A 19,850-nucleotide genomic window follows, 5' to 3' on the forward strand; every position below is an offset into this window, starting at 1 on the left:
TGCTCAAAATCCTAGTGTGACTCTTAACTGATGCCAAAGGCTGTTCTGAAAGAAGCATTCCACGAGCGCCTTGGGCAATCTGGGCCCTGCTGGAGGGAGCCTCATCTCTACTGCGCTTGCTCTGCTCTGTGCATTGCACATGTGTGTATGCACACGCACGCACAGACACACACACACACACACCCCAAACTAGGAAAAAACCCAGGCTTCTGTTCCATAGTAGTAACTATGTTCTTACTTTCTCTATATGTGTATATATATACACACACATATATAGAGAGAAAATAAAATAAATATGCTTGTGTATATTTTAATTATAATTTAATTAGATTATAATTAAATTAAAATGCATATATGGAATATAAGAACATAGTTACACTAATGTTACATAGAACATTAATTAAAATTTAACTAAAATATACACACATATATATATGTATATTTAATAAGGTAGAATATAGGTATCATTGTCCAGATGGTAGAATGCTTCATTTCTGCCCCAAGGCACCCTGGAAAATCTTTTGCAACTTCCCGGTTTCTAACCTCAGAGCTTAGTTTTCTGTCTGCAGATCTGTTTCTCTTAACCTGGTGTGATGCTTTCACCCAAAGATTCAATGTGTATCCATGGCCTTACGTTTCCATGTAGCAGCCATTCATTGGGATCTTGGCTCATGGCCTTGGGTTGGACCAGGGGGCAATGGCTGCTTGTGTGGAGGTTACAGCGGTGACTGGCACCTGGGGGATAAAAGGTTGTCTGCTTTTTACCCTCTAGGTGGTTGCCACCCTGGGGACCACAACGTGCTGCTCCTTTGACAATCTCTTAGAAGTCGGTCCTATCTGTAAGTATCTGATTCCATTTTCTTTTTGGAAAATGTTCTCTGTATACAGGGAATTTAGCAAACCTTCTTCGTTGATCTCTCTTTCTTGTCACTAACTTCATATTATGATGGTTTGCCCAGCTCTTCTCGTATTTGCAATGATAACACAAACCTCATTAGCTCGAACTCCACAAACTCAGAATTTGGGCGAATTGGAAAAAGCTGAGCTTAGGTCTACCAACACACTATTTGTAAGAAAAAATATTCCAAGCAATATAAAAGTTATGTAAAATTGCAGGCAATGTTGGCTCTGTTGAGGAGAATAAACTCTTCAAAATCTTAGAGTAACCACCCTCATATGTGGGTCATGCATACACCTTATTTGACGATCGTCCACGCTTGAATTTAATTATTTGGTATATCCCTTTTTCACCTTTTTTGGAATTACTAAATGCAGTTAAGAAAATTGCCAAAGATAGTTTAGCAAATCAACACAATGAAACTGGATTTTGCCAAGGAATAATCTGTGCTTCAGATATTTTCCTGGGTCACTCTCACCTCCTCCCTCCCTCATTCAGAGATCTTAGGTTTTCTCATTGAGACTAGGATGCTGTGTTTTCAAAAGGTGAACGTGAATGAGCAGCTCTGTTTCTAGAGTTTCACCTTTGACATGTAGCTCTGGGAACTCAGCAGGCCTTGAAGCTGCTTCTGTGGACAGAAGAACCCTCGTAGGGCAGGGACACTGACTCGGGGGCTCCGCCTTTATCTGTCCCTCTGGGATGGGAATGTTCTGACTGCTTGGCTGTGAGTGGAGCTGCCCAAGTGGGGCCTTCAGACCACATACTGGCCTGTGCCAGATCCCACGCCAGCTACCAGGGATTTGGCTTCATCCTTAGTCTGCATAAGCCAAGCACAGTTCTCACCTCTCCTAACCCAAGAGTCACCCATGGTCCATACTCAGAGGAGTGGACCCTCCTCTCCTGGGCATTGTCCTCCCCTCTTGGGGTCAGCAGCTGGGGAAGGCCGGTGCTCAAGGTGCAGGTGCCCTTGTGTGAGCTGGACATGGAACTGGTGACAAGGAAGCTAGGGTCCAGCCCAGGACCCACCCCTGAATCTTACATTCTGAGCTTCATTTATGCTCTCTGTAAAGTGAAGAGAAAAGCCCCACTTGGGCTCATAAAATAACAATATTTCCCCCCAGGATTACTCAGAGAATGAATTAATGCAGGGAAAATGTACCATCCCAAAGGTGGAGTGCATTGCTGCACAGCAAGGAAGGCAGTGCTGGGAACTACTGGGAGGTGGGTGGCATAGACTTACCCACTCTCACGGGGTTTTGCTCCACTGTGTATGCTGTGTGGCACACAACTGTAAGAACAACTGGCTGCAAGTGGTCGTGCACAGCCCTGGGCTGGGGAGAAGGGATAGAGCTGGCTGACTCAGGACTGCAGCCACAGCGCTGGCCTCATCAGCTACAAACCTTCATCAGCTCAGCCAAGCAACGTGGAGTCCTCTGACTCAGATGTCAGGCTAAGAACTGAATGTCCTGGCCAGTAGCCGGCTGATGTAATTCCCCAGGGCTATCGGATTTAAAGGGCTGAGGTCTTCTGCCGGACAGAGCCCACACGGCCTGCTGTCCCCTGGGCCCAATGCAGGCTGCCCGCTGGACCATGGAGATGACAGCCAGCGTGTGTCACCTGCCAGTCACAGTCCCCTGGATGGATCCAGCTCAGGCCTTCCTGCTGTCTCGGGGCCCCCTCTTCTTCTCAGAGGCTGAAAGCTGTGGACAGAGCTTGATTTATGATTTGTTTGGTTTGAAACACTGAGGTTGCTTTTGGGGTTGTGCAGAAGGAGCTGACATGAGTAAATGCCAAAACCCTTTCATTCATTGGCAGAATGCATAGGGGAGGTCAGTTTTGACAATTCCTTTTTTTCCTTTTTTCTTTTTCTTTTTTCTTTTTTGAGATGGAGTCTTCCTCTGTGGCCCAGGCTGGAGTGCAGTGGCGCAATCTCAACTCACTGCAACATCTGCCTCCTGGGTTCAAGTGATTCTCCTGCCACAGTTTTCCAGGTAGCTGGGATCACAGGGACACACTATCACGCCTGGCTAATTTTTATATTTTTATTAGAGATGGGGTTTCACCACATTGGCTAGGCTGGTCTCAAACTCCTGACCTCAGGTTATGTGCCTGCCTCAGCCTACCAGAGTGATGGAATTACAGGCATGAGCCACTGTGTCCAGCCAACAATTCCATTTTTATTGATGGTGGTGCATTACTAACTGTTGGTGGTACCTTAACAATTAAGTCGGCACCTTTTTACCTACTTTCCCTCTCCTGCTACCATTTTCCTATCACCAGATATTTAGCATTATCCAACTCCAAGCGGGACTGTTCCAAGAGCCTGAGCTGACCTTATTCTATAGTATGATTGGAATAATCTAACATAATTCAGATAAGTTATTCACCCACCATCATTTGACAAAGAAAACAAATCAGAAGATGGTTTTCTTCCAATTGCTGCCTTTGGAAAGACATTTTCTTTTTATTGCATTTGAAATGATTTGCCAGTAAGGGTGTTCAGATTGGTCTACTTGGATGGATCAGTTGTCTGGCAGGTTTTACTGAGAAGAAGATGAGATACAAAAAGTGGATAGTTGAAGTCAGTTAGGTTGCTGGTGGGGAAGTGGGGAAACTGAGGATGAGGGTATGGGCTGAGTTGGGGAGGCCATCTCAAGGAGTGAGGAAGGGAATAGCACAGGGCAGGCAGCCAAAGCTGCATCCTGAGGTGCCAGCATAACTGGAGGAGGATGTGCAGCTGGAGGGGCAGCCAGGTCTGCCTCAAGTTCCCAGGAAGTCTCACAAGGAAAGAGTCACTGGAAGCAGGAAGCTGGAGGGGTGTGAGACTGTCCCTTCCCTCCCCACTGAGGCAGCCTTACCTCGGGGCTAGGTGTGCCTCTGGTGCATGCAACTGCTCAAGCTCTGGCCGAGGTCTCTGTGTCTGCCTGGTTCCTAGATGGGCCGTGCTATGCAGTGTGTGCTGTTAGCGGATCACATATGAGACGCAGAATGCAGAGGCATGCCCACAGCTCCATGCATCCCTATGGAAACCAGAGAAGCCCTCCAGAGTCCACTTCCCTTGGGGGTCTGTAAGTTCCCTTCTGCAGGAGTTATAGGCCAACTGCAAGCTTAAAGGGAACACAGTCCTCCACAAAGTCACTGCTGATGAAAGACGTAAGGCATTTCAAAGCTTTGACTCAGTCTGCCCATCAGGATGAAAGCCCTTGGTTGGATCAAGGTCAAGTGTGTCCTGCGAACATGGATATCCACCCCAGGGCATGGGAGGCCAAAGGTCATAGAGCAGGGTAGACCTGAACCGAGGCTTAGGGGCTCATCACCTCCCCCAGAATCAGTCTCACCTGGTGCTTGCATAACCCCAGATGGATGCAGCAGTGAGCCAGGAAGAGCACAAGGCCTTAGGATTTACAGAGTTTCTCCTTGAGGAGTCACTCAGTAATCATGGGATATCCATCCCTGTAGCTCAGATCACTGGTAAGGTTGAGAAGAACCTCAGATCCCATCATAAGATAGGTATAAATTTGAAGTTTGCTGTAGTCTGAATGTTTGTGTCTACCCCAAAGTCCATTTGTTGAAATCCTGATCTAAGGTGATGGTACTGGAGGTGGGGCCTTCCAGTGGCCATGAGGTCACCACGGTGGAGCCCTCCTGATTGGGACTGTGACTAATTAGTGCCCCTGAGAGTCTCACGCCTCACTGCACAATGAGCACGGTGGATGGTGAGTGAACAATGAATCCATGGATCCCTACCTGTCAGGGTCAGGTGCTGACCCTGACACCTACCCCACGGTGCCCTGACACTGGTATCCACCCTGTGAGGCTAGGGTGGCTGGCGCCCTCTCTGTAGACTTTCACCCTTCAACTCTTACTCTCCTGGGTGCCTACGGCTGAGAGGCAGCAACCATGGAAGTCACATTTATTTCTCCCCTGTTCAGTGCTGGGGTCCTGGCAGTCACATTGTAAATATTCCCTCATACTGTTTCATCTCCATCTTCCTGGGAGGAGAGTGAGGCTTGGAGAAGTAGATAGGGCCCCTTGGCTGGGGAACCGCTGGAAGCGGGAGTTGAGCCCAGATCTGTCAAAACTGAGGGAGCATGCTATACCTGTGGCTCTCCCAGCTCCCGAATGAGGCAGCCCCTGCCCACAAGGACAAGGCTGCTATGTATGGTTGGAAAACAGAAACCCTGTTCATGAAGGGAGCAGGGGATGGTCTAAGATGGTGTAAAATAAAGAACTTCACCTGGTGGTGGGGATGGAGTGGGGCAGGTAGAGGTCAGCGTGGACTGTGTGCAGGACCCCCTCGGGTGACGTTTGGGGGAGGACTTGAGAATGGATTAGCAAAGGGAACCGGGGAGGGAATTCCAGGTGGGTGGAAAGGGTGGTATTGCTGGAGAGAAATGCAGGTGAGTAACATGAGGCTGTCACACGATGGTCCCTCGGAGTTACACTTAGCCACCAGGGTCAGGAGAGAAAACCAAGGGGTGCAGCTGCTTCCATTTTCCCTGGTGTGTGTCTGGGACCAGGAGCACACACACTGCCCTCAGCTTTCGAGCCTTCAAATGAGGGGGCCTTTTGGGAATTCAGCCATTAGTTCAGCAAATATCGTTGGCATGCTCCACGCAAGAAGGGTGCTCAGACAGGGCGAGGTCAGCTGGCAGGCTCCATGGTGAGGCATCTGTCTGGGGACTCACGAGTTGCTTCTGGACTTTAGGCAACAAGGAAGACATGTGGCTGCACGTCGATGCGGCCTACGCAGGCAGTGCATTTATCTGCCCTGAGTTCCGGCACCTTCTGAATGGAGTGGAGGTAGGTGCACCCTTCGCTCTCCCCAAGGCTGTTTTCACAGCGCTCTGTTATTGACCTCTCCCTTCATAAAGAGCTGACATCCAATTTCTCGCTATGGTGGTTTGTTTTAGCCAGTTATGTTTGAACCAATTCCCACTTCCTCAGAACAGGGGCTGAGAGCCTTCCCCAGTCATACAGCCTGTCCTCCTGAAATACTCCTGACACTTACAGTTCCATTTCAATCTACACAAATCCCAAACAGAAAGGATAGATGTTAGCTTATAAAACTGTGGGAAAGTAGGAATAAAATAAAAACTTAATGCACTTAAACTCAAAAGAGTAATTTAAAATACCAACCCGCAATTCCATACAATCTGGTTCAATATGACAGTCATGTTCTGCCCACACATCTGAACATGGTATTCACTTTAACCAGTATTGAACGGGAAGCTACCAATGCATTTAAATGCCCCTAGGCAGTCTTCTGGAAATTGTAAAGCATGGTCTTTAATGCTAAGTGAAACGCCTGCTTCTTTCAAGAAGTAGCAGTCAAAATTATTGACCAATACTCTGCTTCTCCAAAAAGCAACAGAATGTAAATTGGTACAGACTTAACACAAAGAAATGACCTTATTGATATACTGTGGTGTGTTATTTCAGACTCAGTGGGATTTCATTGTTGGTGGTGGCTCATAGGGTAGGAAGTCTCTCCTCCCCAAGAACTCAGCTTTGAATGCCATAGAGGGTCCTCAGAGGCAGTCTTTGGCAGTGTGTCCATGAGAAGGAGGTAGCAAAGCAGGGGAGCTGTGGCCCTGGCCAAGAAAGAAATGCTTTCTGCCAAGGGGCAGGAGGTGTCGTGAGACCTCACCCATGTGTGACGAAGGATGAAGGGCACAGTTCTCTGCATTAGACTCCTTTGTTTGAATCCTAGATTTATCCTTAGGACTAGCTGTGTACCCTTGGGTGAGTTGGATATCCTCCCTATGCCCATAAAATAGATATCATAAGAATACATCCCGTGTGGGATTGTCGTCAGGGGTAGATGAGTTAATCATGTTTTAAGGGCTTAAAAACAGTGCCTGGTAGACAGTAAATACTGAACTTGCATTAGGTGCTTTTGTTATTTTCTACCATATGTTAGAAAAACTTTCCCTTGACACCTTCCTCTGCTTGCATGTCAGACTTGCTAATCAATATTCTAATTACAACTTTGATTTCTCATAATGCTGTAATACCAGAAAAATGGGTACCAGAGGTATAGAATACAAATGGCCCCATCTTTGGAAAGAATAATCCTCTTACTACTAATGAATGAAGTAGTATTCTGGTTTATGTCTCCATCACATTCATTCACTCATTCATTCAATAATTACTTGTTGAGTACTTAATACAACCTAGGACTTAGATGATGGATCCTTGCGGGTAAATGGAGCTTCCAAAGACCTATGTAAGTATTGGGGAGAGGGTATAGTATATGAGAAGTTCTTATAATGTGATGCCAGTACCCAGCTGATATAGTTCATTGCTGGTAGCTAGTTTGGTGGGTGTTTGGTGCTGGGAAGTGAAGAATAAATCTCTGTATCATATAAATGCATGGTATTAGGGAGATAATCTCCATTATTTGAAATATCTTTCCTGGGACAGTTTCAAGGGAGGAAGGGCTAAGCGATCCTCTGGGATTTATGTGCCCTCCCCAAGGCTGGCCTGAGCTCGATGCTCTTTTCTAACTCTGGGTATCGGGTTTAGGGCTCATGATCTTTTCCTACCACTGCTCTTCTCTTCCCCATGAACTGACAACTTCAGGTTTCATCTTTCATAGAAGGGTGCCTCATTGTCAGAGCACCGCAGCAGTGGGCATTCCGGCCAGACCCTATCAGCAGCAGACAGGATTTCATGCTCTACAATGAGTCATTACCATTTTCCCCGCATTATTGCTCCTTTCCGTGCCCAGCTGAGGGCTGCGCGTCTCAGTGGGGCAGATAAGGAGGCTGCAATATCCTGTTGTGGCCCTGCCCTTGGAGATAAGAGCCTTTCTCTCCATCGGCAGAAGGAAAATATCACTGCTGGGTAATGAGAGAAGTTTAAACAGATCAGCCCCATAGGAGGGAACTCATAAAACTCCTAGCAAACAGAGCCCCTCTTTAACCTTTTGTCTCCGTTTATCAACAAATGAAACTTGCTGTAATTTCCTGTCCCTTTCTCAAAATTACTTCTATTGAAACCTAGAAGGAAATGAACCTGGGTCTCCAGAGCGGGTTGATGTGGAAGGTCGTCATCCACCCACCAAATGTCTCCCAGGACGCCCCACCCCGGCCCCTCAAGCCTCTGCTGCTTCCTTGGTGCACATCCCTGGAACCAAGTAGACACGAGGTGCCCTAGGGCCTTGGGAAGACTGAAAAGTTTCCCAGTAGGAGAGTCGGCCAGACTGGGGCCTCACTGCAGCAGCCACCTTTATTTCGGTATCAATTATGAATCTAGCCCCACGGCCAAATCCCTGGCCATTAAGGTGGACCCTGTTCCCATTCACCAGTCAGATGATAAACCAGGACGTGCATTTGAAAAACCAGGACGTGCATTTGAAAAAGAAAGCACCATTTATGACAGCTCAGTGAAAATACAGAGTGTCCTCCTCTACCACTCTTGGTAGTTGATATCTCTTATTTTCTCCTTGAAAATAGGGTAGCCCCTAACACTGATGCACGCAGCCGGAGCCGGTTGTTCACATTTGTTATCCAGGATCTTCCAGCCAGGGAGTCTGTAGCTGTTAGGAATACAATGAACTTGAGTATTGTCTTTAAAAATAAAGGAGCTGGTCGGGTGCAGTGGCTCACACCTGTAATCCCAGTACTTTGGGAGGCTGAGGCAAGAGGATGGCTTAAGCCCAGGAGTTTGAGATCAGCCTGGGCAACATATTGAGACACCCTGTCTCTACAAACAAAATTTTAAAGATTAGCTGTGTGTGGTGGCACATGCCTGTAGTTCCAGCTACTTAGGAAGCTAAAGCAGGAGGATCGCTTGGGCTTGGGAGGTTGAGGCTGCAGTGAGCCATGTTCATGCCACTGCATTCCAGCCTGGGCAACAAAGTAAGACCCTGTCACTCAAAAAAAAAAAAAAAAAAAAAAAAAAAAAAAAAAAAAAGAGAGAGAGAGAGAGAGAGAGAGAGAGAGAAACATTTAGGTAAATGGGGAGAATTGTTGATATGTTACAGCAATGCTGGCAAAAGAACCCATCAATTAAATGAAAACTGGGTTTATCCCTACCTACTGTAGAGTAGTTATAAAATTTCCTCTTTCCCACTGTTTATCATGACACCTGTAGTCTGAGAACTTTGCTAGCTCAGCACGTGGAAGGAACATCAAGCATAAAGTATTTCACAGGCCAAATCAGTACAATTCCTGTACATTGTACTTGTGAAGGACAATTCCGATTTTTCCAAATATTCCAGTAATTTAAAATATAACATGGATACATTTTATGTCACATTAGATTATGTAAATTTGAAAGTGCTTTTCATTTGGGAATATAAACTTTTAATTTTAAAATTCTTGTTCCATTTTATGGGGGTACAATCTAGATATAGCAAAACATACAAATCAACTCTAAATACATATACCCCCATGTACTTACCACTCAGATCAAGTAGAACAATTCCAGCACTTCAGAAGACTCCCCTGCCCACTGCAAGTTACTACTCCCCTGGGAAACCTTACCTGGCCTCTATCACTATGAATTAGTTGTGCCATAAACTTATATTATCATGTATGGGGTCTTCTTTGTAATTAAACATGTATAAGGAAAATGTTTTCTTTTTCTTATTCTTGTTCTTTGGCAGTTCGCAGATTCATTCAACTTTAATCCCCACAAATGGCTATTGGTGAATTTTGACTGCTCTGCCATGTGGTAAGTTTCCCTGCTCACAGATGTCAGTTGCCTGTCCCCACTGCTCTTCCGAGGTGACGGTGCCTTTGAAAGAAGCTGGCAGGGAAGATGCCAGAGCCAAAGGGGTGCAATAGTCACTTAGCTCACTGCTTGCTGCCATTTCTGAACCGTTGATGGAATGACTGCTAATTCTTAACCTTGCAGGAAACTTTTATCTAGGGAATATCATTGCAACATACTGGCATAAGAAATGAGAAGCCTAAAAAAGACAATCTGTAATTTGATTTATCCAGCATTAACAGAAAACAAATGCAAGTACACACTTCTAATTCAGTAGCTTCTGTGTTTTCATTCTTAGATTTGTAACCAGTCTTAGCCTAATGCTAAGTTCAAGCAATCTGAGTTCAAATGCTTAAAAGTATTTGCCAAGGCCGGGTGTGGTGGGTCATGCCTGTAATCCCAGCACTTTGGGAGGCCGAGGCGAGTGGATCACCTGAGGTCAGGAGTTCGAGACCAGCCGGGCCAACATGGTGAAACCCCGTGTCTACTAAAAATACAAAAAATTAGCTGGGCGTGGTAGTGCACGCCTGTAATCCCAGCTACTCAGGAGGCTGAGGCAGGAGAATCGCTTGAACCTGGGAGGCAGAGGTTGCAGTGAGCCGAGATCATGCCACTGCACTCCAGCCTTGGTGACAGAACAAGACTCTGTCTTAAAAAAAAAAAAAAGGATTTGTGAAGGAAAGATAATAGTAACCATGTTTCCTAAGAATTTCCCTGGAAATTCTTAAAAACAGCACGATAATACCTTGGTGATATTTAGAATAAGAAAAAGAACTAAAGCATTAAAGTGGGTGATATTACACCACCTACACAATGTTTAAAGAATAATGATGATAGGCAGTGGTACAGGGACACTAGAAACTGGTTTCTGTAACTTTTTAATGTAAGAAGTTGATTGATTGATCATAGGGCCAGGAGGATTTGCATGAATTTTGTACAGTATGCAAAATTTTCCAAATTTTCAGAAGGCTTTGTAAAATTGTTCAGTATGTAATTAAGTAAATAACTTTTCACTTTCCTCCTAAGCATGAGGAAAGCAGCTTTTATACAAAACAACTAATGTCAGCTCTCGAGGTCACCAAAATATCCGTTTGCCCTTTCTCTTTTCTTTCTTCCTTTTTTTTTTTTTAAAGGCAAACCACATTTCTAGTCCTTTACTTGTATACAAATCAATTTTTTTGGGTCAGTCTTTTCACCCAAACTTCTGCTATATAATTTTAAGACCAGTTGGTGTGTGGGCATTTCAGACTTAATTTTGTCTGAAATAAGTATTTATGAAAGCCATGGTTGTTATGAATGTGAGTATTCTTTTGTATTCTTGTGGTTGTGTTTTTCTCTTTCACCCAAGGTGGAACACAGTGAGGACAGTTTGCACCGTGTGCCAGAGGTCTCTTTATTCGAGGGGTAATTTTGATTGACATGTAAATCCGCTCTGCTGAGGTTTTTGGTCAGTGGGGAAAATTCTCTAAGGGAGCTGGAGTTGGGAGGGACCAGGCAGAGCATCTGCAGGCTCTGGCGGGAACAAGTGGCTCTCCCTGGATGCTTTTGTTTTGCAAGGGGCAGGCATCCTCAGATGCCTTCCACAAAGGAAGCCCTAGAACTACCCTGGAGCAGGGCGAGGGCTGATGGGGCTGTCCGGAAGAGAGGTTCTCATGCACCCTGAGGCTGTCCCCAATGCCTGGATAAAACAGTAATATCAACAAGGCTGTTAGTGACTGCAGATAGGTAAGTCCAGGCTACCTTCTAAGTCCCTAACCTCTTGTAGCTCTCTGGACCCCCACGACAGCCCTGCGATGGGGGACACAGATATTGCCACGCTCTCATTACAGATGAGGAAACTGAAGTGGTCAGGGACCAGAAATATTTTGGGTCCCTAATCTTGGAGGCAAATATTGACACACGATAAGAAGGAGTGTAATGAATGCAGCATCCTGCCGTCAGGTGCAGACAACTAGTGCCTATATTAAAGCTGAGAGAAAACCTGCTTTGTCAGTGTGGGGGTGAGAAGGAGTCGAGCCTTTGCGGATGTGGAGTGCCTGCTGCAGAGCTGATGCCCCAAGGCTGCCGCAGACGTTACAGAGCTGATGCAAGTGAGCTGGCGGCTGTGTGCTCATCTGTCCCAGACAGCTCCTCCCCGGCACTCGGGGTTCAGTTCAGCCACCAGCCTGTGAGGGGGAAATTTGACAAAGTGGAGGTGATGTAGGAAGGAGACACAGGACACACAGGAATGAGGCCAGGCCATTTGGAAAAGGGAGAGAGGACAGAGGGTGATTAGCCTGGAGAAGGAATTACACGTAAGCCCTAGGACACAAGAGAGGCCTGTGGTGTCTGGAAGTGTGCCACGAGAGAAAGGCGATGGAGTTAGTTCCCATCCTCTGGGGTGGGCGGCAGTGGTGGGGCGGGGTGGTTGCAATACTTGAGGAGCCTCTTCCCTTCCTATGGGCTTGAAAGGCTACAAAATATGTTTTTAAATTACAATAGCGACTGTGGTGTTTCTCTCCTGAGCCGGTGCGATCTCGACAGAACAGGGGTCAAATCATTTGGTGAGGTGTCGTGTACCTGGAAAAATCAGATCTCTCCTAAACCCAAGGTTTTGTCCCATGACACTATAAAAATGGCATGAATGTTGATGGATGAAGTCTGATTTTTGAAGGATTTGTGTTTGAACACAGAAATTGCTGATCCTTACTGTTTGGGGGCACTGTGCCTGCATTAGTTGGCTAGGGCTGGCTTAACAAAGTACCATGGACAAGTAACTTAAACGAGAGATGATTTCTTTCAGTCCCAGAGGCCAGAGGTCCGAGATAAAGCCATCAGCAGGCTGGTTTCTTCTGAGGCCTCTCTCCTGGGCTTGCAGATGGCTGTGTTCTCCCTGTCCTCACATGGTCTTCCTTCTGTTTATCTGTGTCAGAATTTCCTCTTCTTATAAGGACACCAGTCACATTGGATTAGGGCCTGTTAACCAAGAAATATCTGAGACAGGTCTCAATCAATTTGGATATTTATTTTGCTAAGGTTAGGGACATTCCTGGAAGAATAAACATGAAATCACAGAAACAGGGTGTGGTCTGTGTCTTTCTCCAAAGATGATTTTGAGGCCATCAGTATTTAAAGGGGAAGGCAGGCTGGAGGGGAAAGAGGGAGGGTAAGGTCACATTACTGAATCCACGTGTTTTGAGAGGAAAGGAGCAGGTAGGGGAATAGTCAATGATGTATTTGTCTTCACGCTCAGTAAATCAGCTCTTTTTATAAGATAAGGTGAGCATAGAGTAGCTACCCATAGAGATATTTAACCTTTTATCTGTAGCTTTCTCCTTAGGCACAAAAGGAAAGGTATCTTCTTGCATGAAAGCATCCAGCTTATTTTTTTTTCCTTTGGCATAGAAAATTGAGGCACCGAGTTTTTATTTTCCATTCACATTTCTCCCCCTCCCCTTTTTAAAAAAGTCTTGCAGAAAATGCATTTTAGAAGAAAATGCTTCTCTAGCCTTGGGTTTTATCTGGCCTCTTGTGATTAAGACAGTTTATTTCAAGAGAGATAAGTCCCACGTTGTTAGGAAAGCTCATTTTTCGCTGGTTGTAGTCTCACGACCCATGAAGAAATAAAATAGGTGGAGGAAGAGAGAGAGAAAAAACCCAAACAAACGTAAAGGGAGCACAGTCCTGGAAAACTGATATAAGCCGTATTACTCTGAAGTCCCTATGTCAGTAGGCAGGTATGAAAGTGGTTTACGTATATAAATAAGTTCTTGTTATTTTCTTCCAAAGTTGATGTTGTCTAGCTTCAGTTTACAGGGCTTTAAGAAAAGCATAGCTTAATATTTAGTGATTTCAAATCATGATTAAGAAGGAAAAGAAAAAAGGAAAAAAAAAACCTGACAACATTATTTTGGAGAATTGTAGCCAGGAAAAATTTTAGAATTCAGTCCAAATTGTAGAAAATAATAAAAACGGACAAACATTAGGCAAGGCTAGAATCTAATTACAGATATACTATAGTTTATTTTGAAACATAATTTTTCTCTTTCCAGTTCCCCAATTTTATTAAATACAAAATTATAACGGGCTAATTTATTTGTAAAATAAGTTTTAGTTCTATTATGATTGGCTTGATTATTCAGATAAAGTGCAGCAAGAATAATCATTTGCTATATAGGTTTGCTCTCTCACTCTTTTTGTTTGTTTGTTTTTTTAAATTGGTTTTGTTGGAACTTTTTCATAAATAATCTAATATTTAGACCTTTTGTTGTTGTTGTTGTTGTTGTTGTTGTTGAGACAGAATCTCCCTCTGTTGTCCAGGCTGAAGTGCAGTGGCATGATCTTGGCTCAGTGGCATGATCTCAGCTCACTGCAACCTCCACCTCCCGGGTTCAAGCAATTCTCCTGCCTCAGCCTCCCGAGCAGCTGGAACTACAGGTGCCCACCACCATGCCTGGCTAATTTTTTGTATTTTTAGTAGAGATAGGATTTCACCATGTTAGCCAGAATGGTCTTGATCTCCTGACCTCATGATCCACCCACCTCATGATACACCCACCTCAGCCTCCCAAAGTGCTGAGATTACAGGCATGAGCCACCATGCCCAGCTGATTTAGACCTTTTTATAAGCCTCAGTCCCAGCCAAGGATTTTTCTTTGCCTATAGATACCTGTGTGAACTGGTTGAATTCTGAATTCTTCTCCTTTCAAGGTCCCAGGAAAACTTAAGGTTCCTAGCCCTGTTAGAAAGTGACATTTTTTACTTACCACAGGTCAGGACCCTGTAAAGGACAAGGTATGGGGCCAGTTTTTCTAAGGGGCTTTTATTAGCTTTGTAGGTCACCCTTATTTTCTCAAGGCAATCTGAAAATGTCATTCCAATCAAAGCCTTGGTAAAATAACCAGTGACAGAACAGGACCACACACAGGTCATTATAAAATAAGTCATTCGTTTAGCCAAAGTGATAAAGATTTCACAAAAAAGGGAAACACCTTTATTCTTTGAGAGAAGAGATTTGCTTTTCTAAACAATAAACTCTAATAAAGACAGTATCAGGCTAATTAAACTTGTCTCTCAAATTTTATAAACAAATCTTTTAAATTTTAATCATCTTGACCAAAATTTATAATTTCCATAAATCTTTTTATAACCTTTTATAATTTTTTAATTAAAGAATGGGTTAATGTCCCAAGAAAACCTTGTTAATCTGGCATACGGACACAGATGCTGGTCTTGCATCAGTGTGCCTTTGATATTAGTGTGCCTTTGATATTGGTGTGCCTTTGATACTAGTGTTTAATTTATAGAGAAACTAAACTAATTTTCTCTCTCAAGATCAGCTCTTTCAATCTTATGGTCCACCTCTTCTGTGATAGTCCCTGGGCCTAGAAGGGTTGAATAGTTTTAATTTCTGACCCTGTGTCTCATGAACACAGTTTTATTTTGATTGTCATTTTCTCCTCAGTCTGAAGATGAGGCTTTTAACTGTTGTCAGTGTTTAAGATTTAGCTGGACTTGGTGTCTTTTTTAGACCCAGGAGTCAAAGTCCGGTAACAGTACAATGACTTTAGAAGCAATACATGAAGTTATATTGATGTAATAACCTTAATTTTTTAAATCTCAGTTTTCATAGGACTTTAGTTAGACATAGGAAGACTGCATTTTGTGTCATAGGTGAGAGTTTTCTATTTCATAGAAGAATTTAGAGAATAATATAGGAAGAAAGCATTTGCTTTAGGCTGGGTGTGGTGGCTCATGCCTGTAATCCCAGCACTTTGGGAGGCCAAGGTAGGAGGATCGCGTGAGATCAGGACTTTGAGACCAGCCTGGCCAACATGGTGAAACCCCATCTCTACTACAAATACAAAAATTAGCCAGACATGGTGGTGTGTGTCTGTAATTCCGGCTACCCTGGAGGCTGAGGCACAAGAATCTCTGGAACCCAGGAAACAGAGGCTGCAGTGAGCTGAGATGGTGCCACTGCATTCCAGCCTGGGTGACAGAGCAAGACTCCATCTCAAAAACAAACAAACAAACATAGAAAACCATTCACTTTAGACCTTTAAGATAAAATATATTTTTAAATCAGCCTACAACGTCAGTCAGAACCAGAGGGGAAAAAATTAAAGGATCTGATAAAAAGTTGAAAGAGTTACTACCTCAGGCTCTCTTGAAGGGGAGAGAAAGCTGAAAACAGTGAGATGAAATTAAAGTTGAAATTTTGGCTTATGAAAATTAAAATGTCTTATAATTTTATTAAGAATAAATCAGTACCTTAAGAAAATGTAGTTGTTCTAACCAATTTTTTAGTTTATTAGTGTATTTTTAGTATCAAAACCCAATTTCTTGAAAGACTATTATAAATAATTTTTTCTAATTATAGCCAACTCGATCACAAACATTTTTTCATAAATTCTCTTTTTATAAACCTTATTATGACTTACACAAACCATTTACTGAATACTTGGAGTTTCTGTTTTATCCTAAATACCCTCTTTTTTTAAATAACCAGTGATTTTATTTTAGGACAAAAAAAATTATCATACAACATTTTTGTCATGTGGAATTATTTTCCTTTTAATCTTTCTTACATATTTATAACATTTTTTGCATCTCTTTTATTTATTGGTTCCTCTTACCTTGTTTTAGAGTGACCTTTAAATAATCTTTGAATTAGACAAAAATTATTTCTTTTTAATAAGAACACATTGTTTTTTAGAAAAACATTTTCCTATAATTTTTTTTAATTGGAAATGACCCAGACATTTAAGCAATATCTATTATTTTGTTTAATGTAACTTTAGGTTCTAAATTATATGTCAAGTTTTTTTATAACAAGCATTTGTTCTATTACATTTATCTAATTCATTTTTTAATAGATTACTTATAAAAACTGATGGTCATCATTTAAAGTTATTTCCCTCCTACCCAATTTTATAGCCTATGAATTTCAGGTGTTTACCAATGTAAAATATTTAAAGTTAAATAAATGTGTTTGTTTTTTCTTTTTGCCAAATAATTCAGGATTAACTATTTGCTGTTAAACCAATAATATGCCTTACTTACCAAAAATTACACAAAGATAATTCTCTTTTGGGCTGCATTTATGGCTTTATAACCCTCATTCCAAATATTGACACCTTATAATATTCAGCAAAGATAAATATAAAACTACTTGACCAATAAATCTAAACAATAATATGTGTTGACAGTTCTTAAGGCTTTCTAATTTTATTTTGCCAATAATTTTAAAGCCAGCTTATTTGTTAAAAATTAATTCAAGTCATGTGAACTTGAAAAGCATTTGGATTATTTACTAAATTTATGAGTTCTCCTTTATTTTTAAGCCAATTTGGTACCTTGTGGCCACAACACATAACAAAACACATGTATATACACATAAACACACCTAAGCACACAAACAGTCATGCAAATAAAGATCCTATAGCTTTTACTTCAGAACTCTAGCCATGATATATCAATACAGACTCATCAGTTTACAAAAAAACGGTTGGATAGAAACAGTGGTTTTTATCTCAATGCCAGTAGAAAGGTCCTCTAAACTAGAGAAATATATTTTCTTAAGTAAAAAACATGTCCTCATGTTTTTTATAAACTTTACCAAAAACACCTTACTATATACTACTAACCCTAATTCTCAGTCTCAGTGAAAAATCAAGGATTACTTAATTTAATATAATATGACGTTAAGTTTTCAAATTACTAGAGAGAGTTTTGAGACTAAATTTACCAAATTAAACTTAACAAAGATTACTAAAACTATATGAACTGAAAAGCCTCTGAGCTAGTTGCTATTAGTTGGACAAAAACTTAACTTTTTTTTAGGCCAATTAATTAGAACTGTTTCATGTAATTGGTAGTGAAATATTATTTCCACATGACACATACGAATGTAAGACGTAATAGACCCAGACAGAGGCAGATCTTTTTTTTTTTTTTTTTTTTTTTTTTTTTTTTTTTGAGACGGAGTCTCGCTCTGCCGCCCAGGCTGGAGTACAGTGGCCGAATCTCAGCTCACTGCAAGCTCCGCCTCCCGGGTTCACGCCATTCTCCTGCCTCAGCCTCCCAAGTAGCTGGGACTACAGGCGCCCGCCACATCGCCCGGCTAGTTTTTTGTATTTTTTAGTAGGGACGGGGTTTCACCAGGTTAGCCAGGATGGTCTCGATCTCCTGACCTCGTGATCCACCCGTCTCGGCCTCCCAAAGTGCTGGGATTACAGGCTTGAGCCACCGCGCCCGGCCAGGCAGATCTTATATATTTAAAATTTTTCATTTGCCTGTTTTCAAAAATGTTCTTTTTCCTACTTTAGACTATTAAAGTAGTCTGGAGGGAAAGAGGGAGGGTATGGTAATCCACGTGTTGCAAGAGAAAAAGAGCAGGTAGGGAAATAGTCAATTATGTATTCATCTCCCACTCAGTAAAATGGCACTTTACAACAAGATACGATGAACTTAGCGTAGTTACCTGTGGAGACATTTAACCTTTTAGCTGTAGCTCTCTACTTAGGAACAAAAGGAAAGGCAACTCCTTGCATGACTCAGCTATGAGCTTAATTTTTCCTTTTGGCAGAGTGAATTGGGGTCCCAGGTTTTTAATTGCCTTTCAAAGCCCACACTGTATGACCTCATTTTACTAAATCACCTCTTAAAGGCCTTATCTTCAGTCAGTCACATTCTGAGGTCCTGGGAGTTGAAACTTCAACATACCAATGCAGAGGAAGGGGCACATAATTTGGTCCATAACACACTCACAAGAAATCACTAGTTAGAGCCATAAGCCTTATATCTAAGGTTTTAAACCAGATCAGCTTATTTTAAACTCCACAATCTTAATGATCATCTGATTACTGATTTGTTTATTTGATTCGTATGAAAGTTATATTTTCATTTGGTCTCACTATATCCAAATACCCACGTCCCCGTTTTTTCCTCATTTTTCTTACCACCAAAGAATTTTATTTTTTTCATTCCACAGTGGATAGTCTTCACATTGCCTTGCTGACACAGCGGCCTGTGCTGTATCTCACGGTATGCAAACCAAGAGTGCATGCACGCAAAGCAACCTACGTTTTACAAACACACATACCAGCAAAAGGATGCATATAGAACACACTGGGATCACTTCTTATGGATATAGAAGCTGGAGAATGAGAGCTGTTTTTTGGTATAAATGAGCCAAAATCAGGATCACTTTTGTTCAAGCTGTCACTGACTTGGTTTTCACTGTAAACACTGGAAGTAGTCCTGAATTTTAGCCCAGGATATACAGCCTCGGAGCAAAAGACAAGTAGGTGGACCACAGCATCCCTTCCTCTAGACACCGTTACATTAAACTGGCAACCATTGCAAGCATAGCAAGTACACTTCATAATGAATTCATTATTCTGTTCATAAGCTTTTTTGGGGACAATATTATTATCCACTGATCATGCTTGGTCGAGGTTGGCTTCCCCTGCCTGTTTGCGAATGGTGCCTTGTAACGTGGAAATGGGGAGTGGGGAGAGTGAGGGCTGAGAATCTCTACTCAGAGGCTTTTTTGCACTGTCCAGATATCATGAAATAAAAATAAATATTTTGACAGTCTAAGAGAAGATTACAGTCATGTGATCTACCTTAACACAATAGAATACAGATAATAAGGACACTTGTAAGAACCAGAATTCACAAAAGGATAAATATTCCTTTAGATTCCTAAGAATTTAAGCAAAAAAATCCTAAGTGGTGAATTTTTAAAGTGTCTTTTAAAATTTCACTAATTCAGTAAACAACACATAAATGGATTTTTTTTATTGCTTTCACTAGTTTCTTTGTATTCTTTAAAATTAGAAGTGTTTCTCTTTTGTTTAATTAAATTGTACTGAAGGTTAGTCCATAATTTAACATAAACACTTTGGTTGTACTCTTTAAATACTGAAATAGACAAAATAATTGAAGTTTCTGAAACTGACAATCATTATAAGCATAGTAAATATGTTTTATAATGAATTCATTATTCTATTCATAAGCTTTTTATTCTCCATTTGGTATTTTGAATCTTTTATCTGTAAGTGTGAGCCATTCTGTCCAGAGCTTATTGCCTGTTTAATGTCAGATCTCCAAAGAAAGACTCAAATTCCATACACACGAAAGGCATATATTATCCACATTTGAAAGATGGCCTGTTTTTTTTCCAAAATGTTAAATTTTGCCATAAATTATTTTATAGTGTTTGTATACTTCTGTTACATTGGGA

The 19,850-nt window shown here is 42.1% G+C and overlaps 1 protein-coding gene across 3 annotated transcripts in view; it reads left to right on the forward strand.

The window, feature by feature from the left end:
- The window catches only part of DDC (dopa decarboxylase), a 107,237-nt gene that overhangs the window by 63,139 nt on the left and 24,248 nt on the right, over window positions 1-19,850 (forward strand). For all 3 annotated transcript variants that reach the window (XM_007981322.3, XM_007981321.3, XM_007981320.3), the window contains exons 7-9: window positions 773-839; window positions 5,607-5,701; window positions 9,513-9,580. In XM_007981322.3, the coding sequence (XP_007979513.1) occupies window positions 773-839; window positions 5,607-5,701; window positions 9,513-9,580 (230 nt within the window). The remainder of the gene's footprint in view (window positions 1-772; window positions 840-5,606; window positions 5,702-9,512; window positions 9,581-19,850) is intronic.

Source organism: Chlorocebus sabaeus, chromosome 21, assembly GCF_047675955.1.
Source record: "Chlorocebus sabaeus isolate Y175 chromosome 21, mChlSab1.0.hap1, whole genome shotgun sequence".
Taxonomy (NCBI): domain Eukaryota; kingdom Metazoa; phylum Chordata; class Mammalia; order Primates; family Cercopithecidae; genus Chlorocebus; species Chlorocebus sabaeus.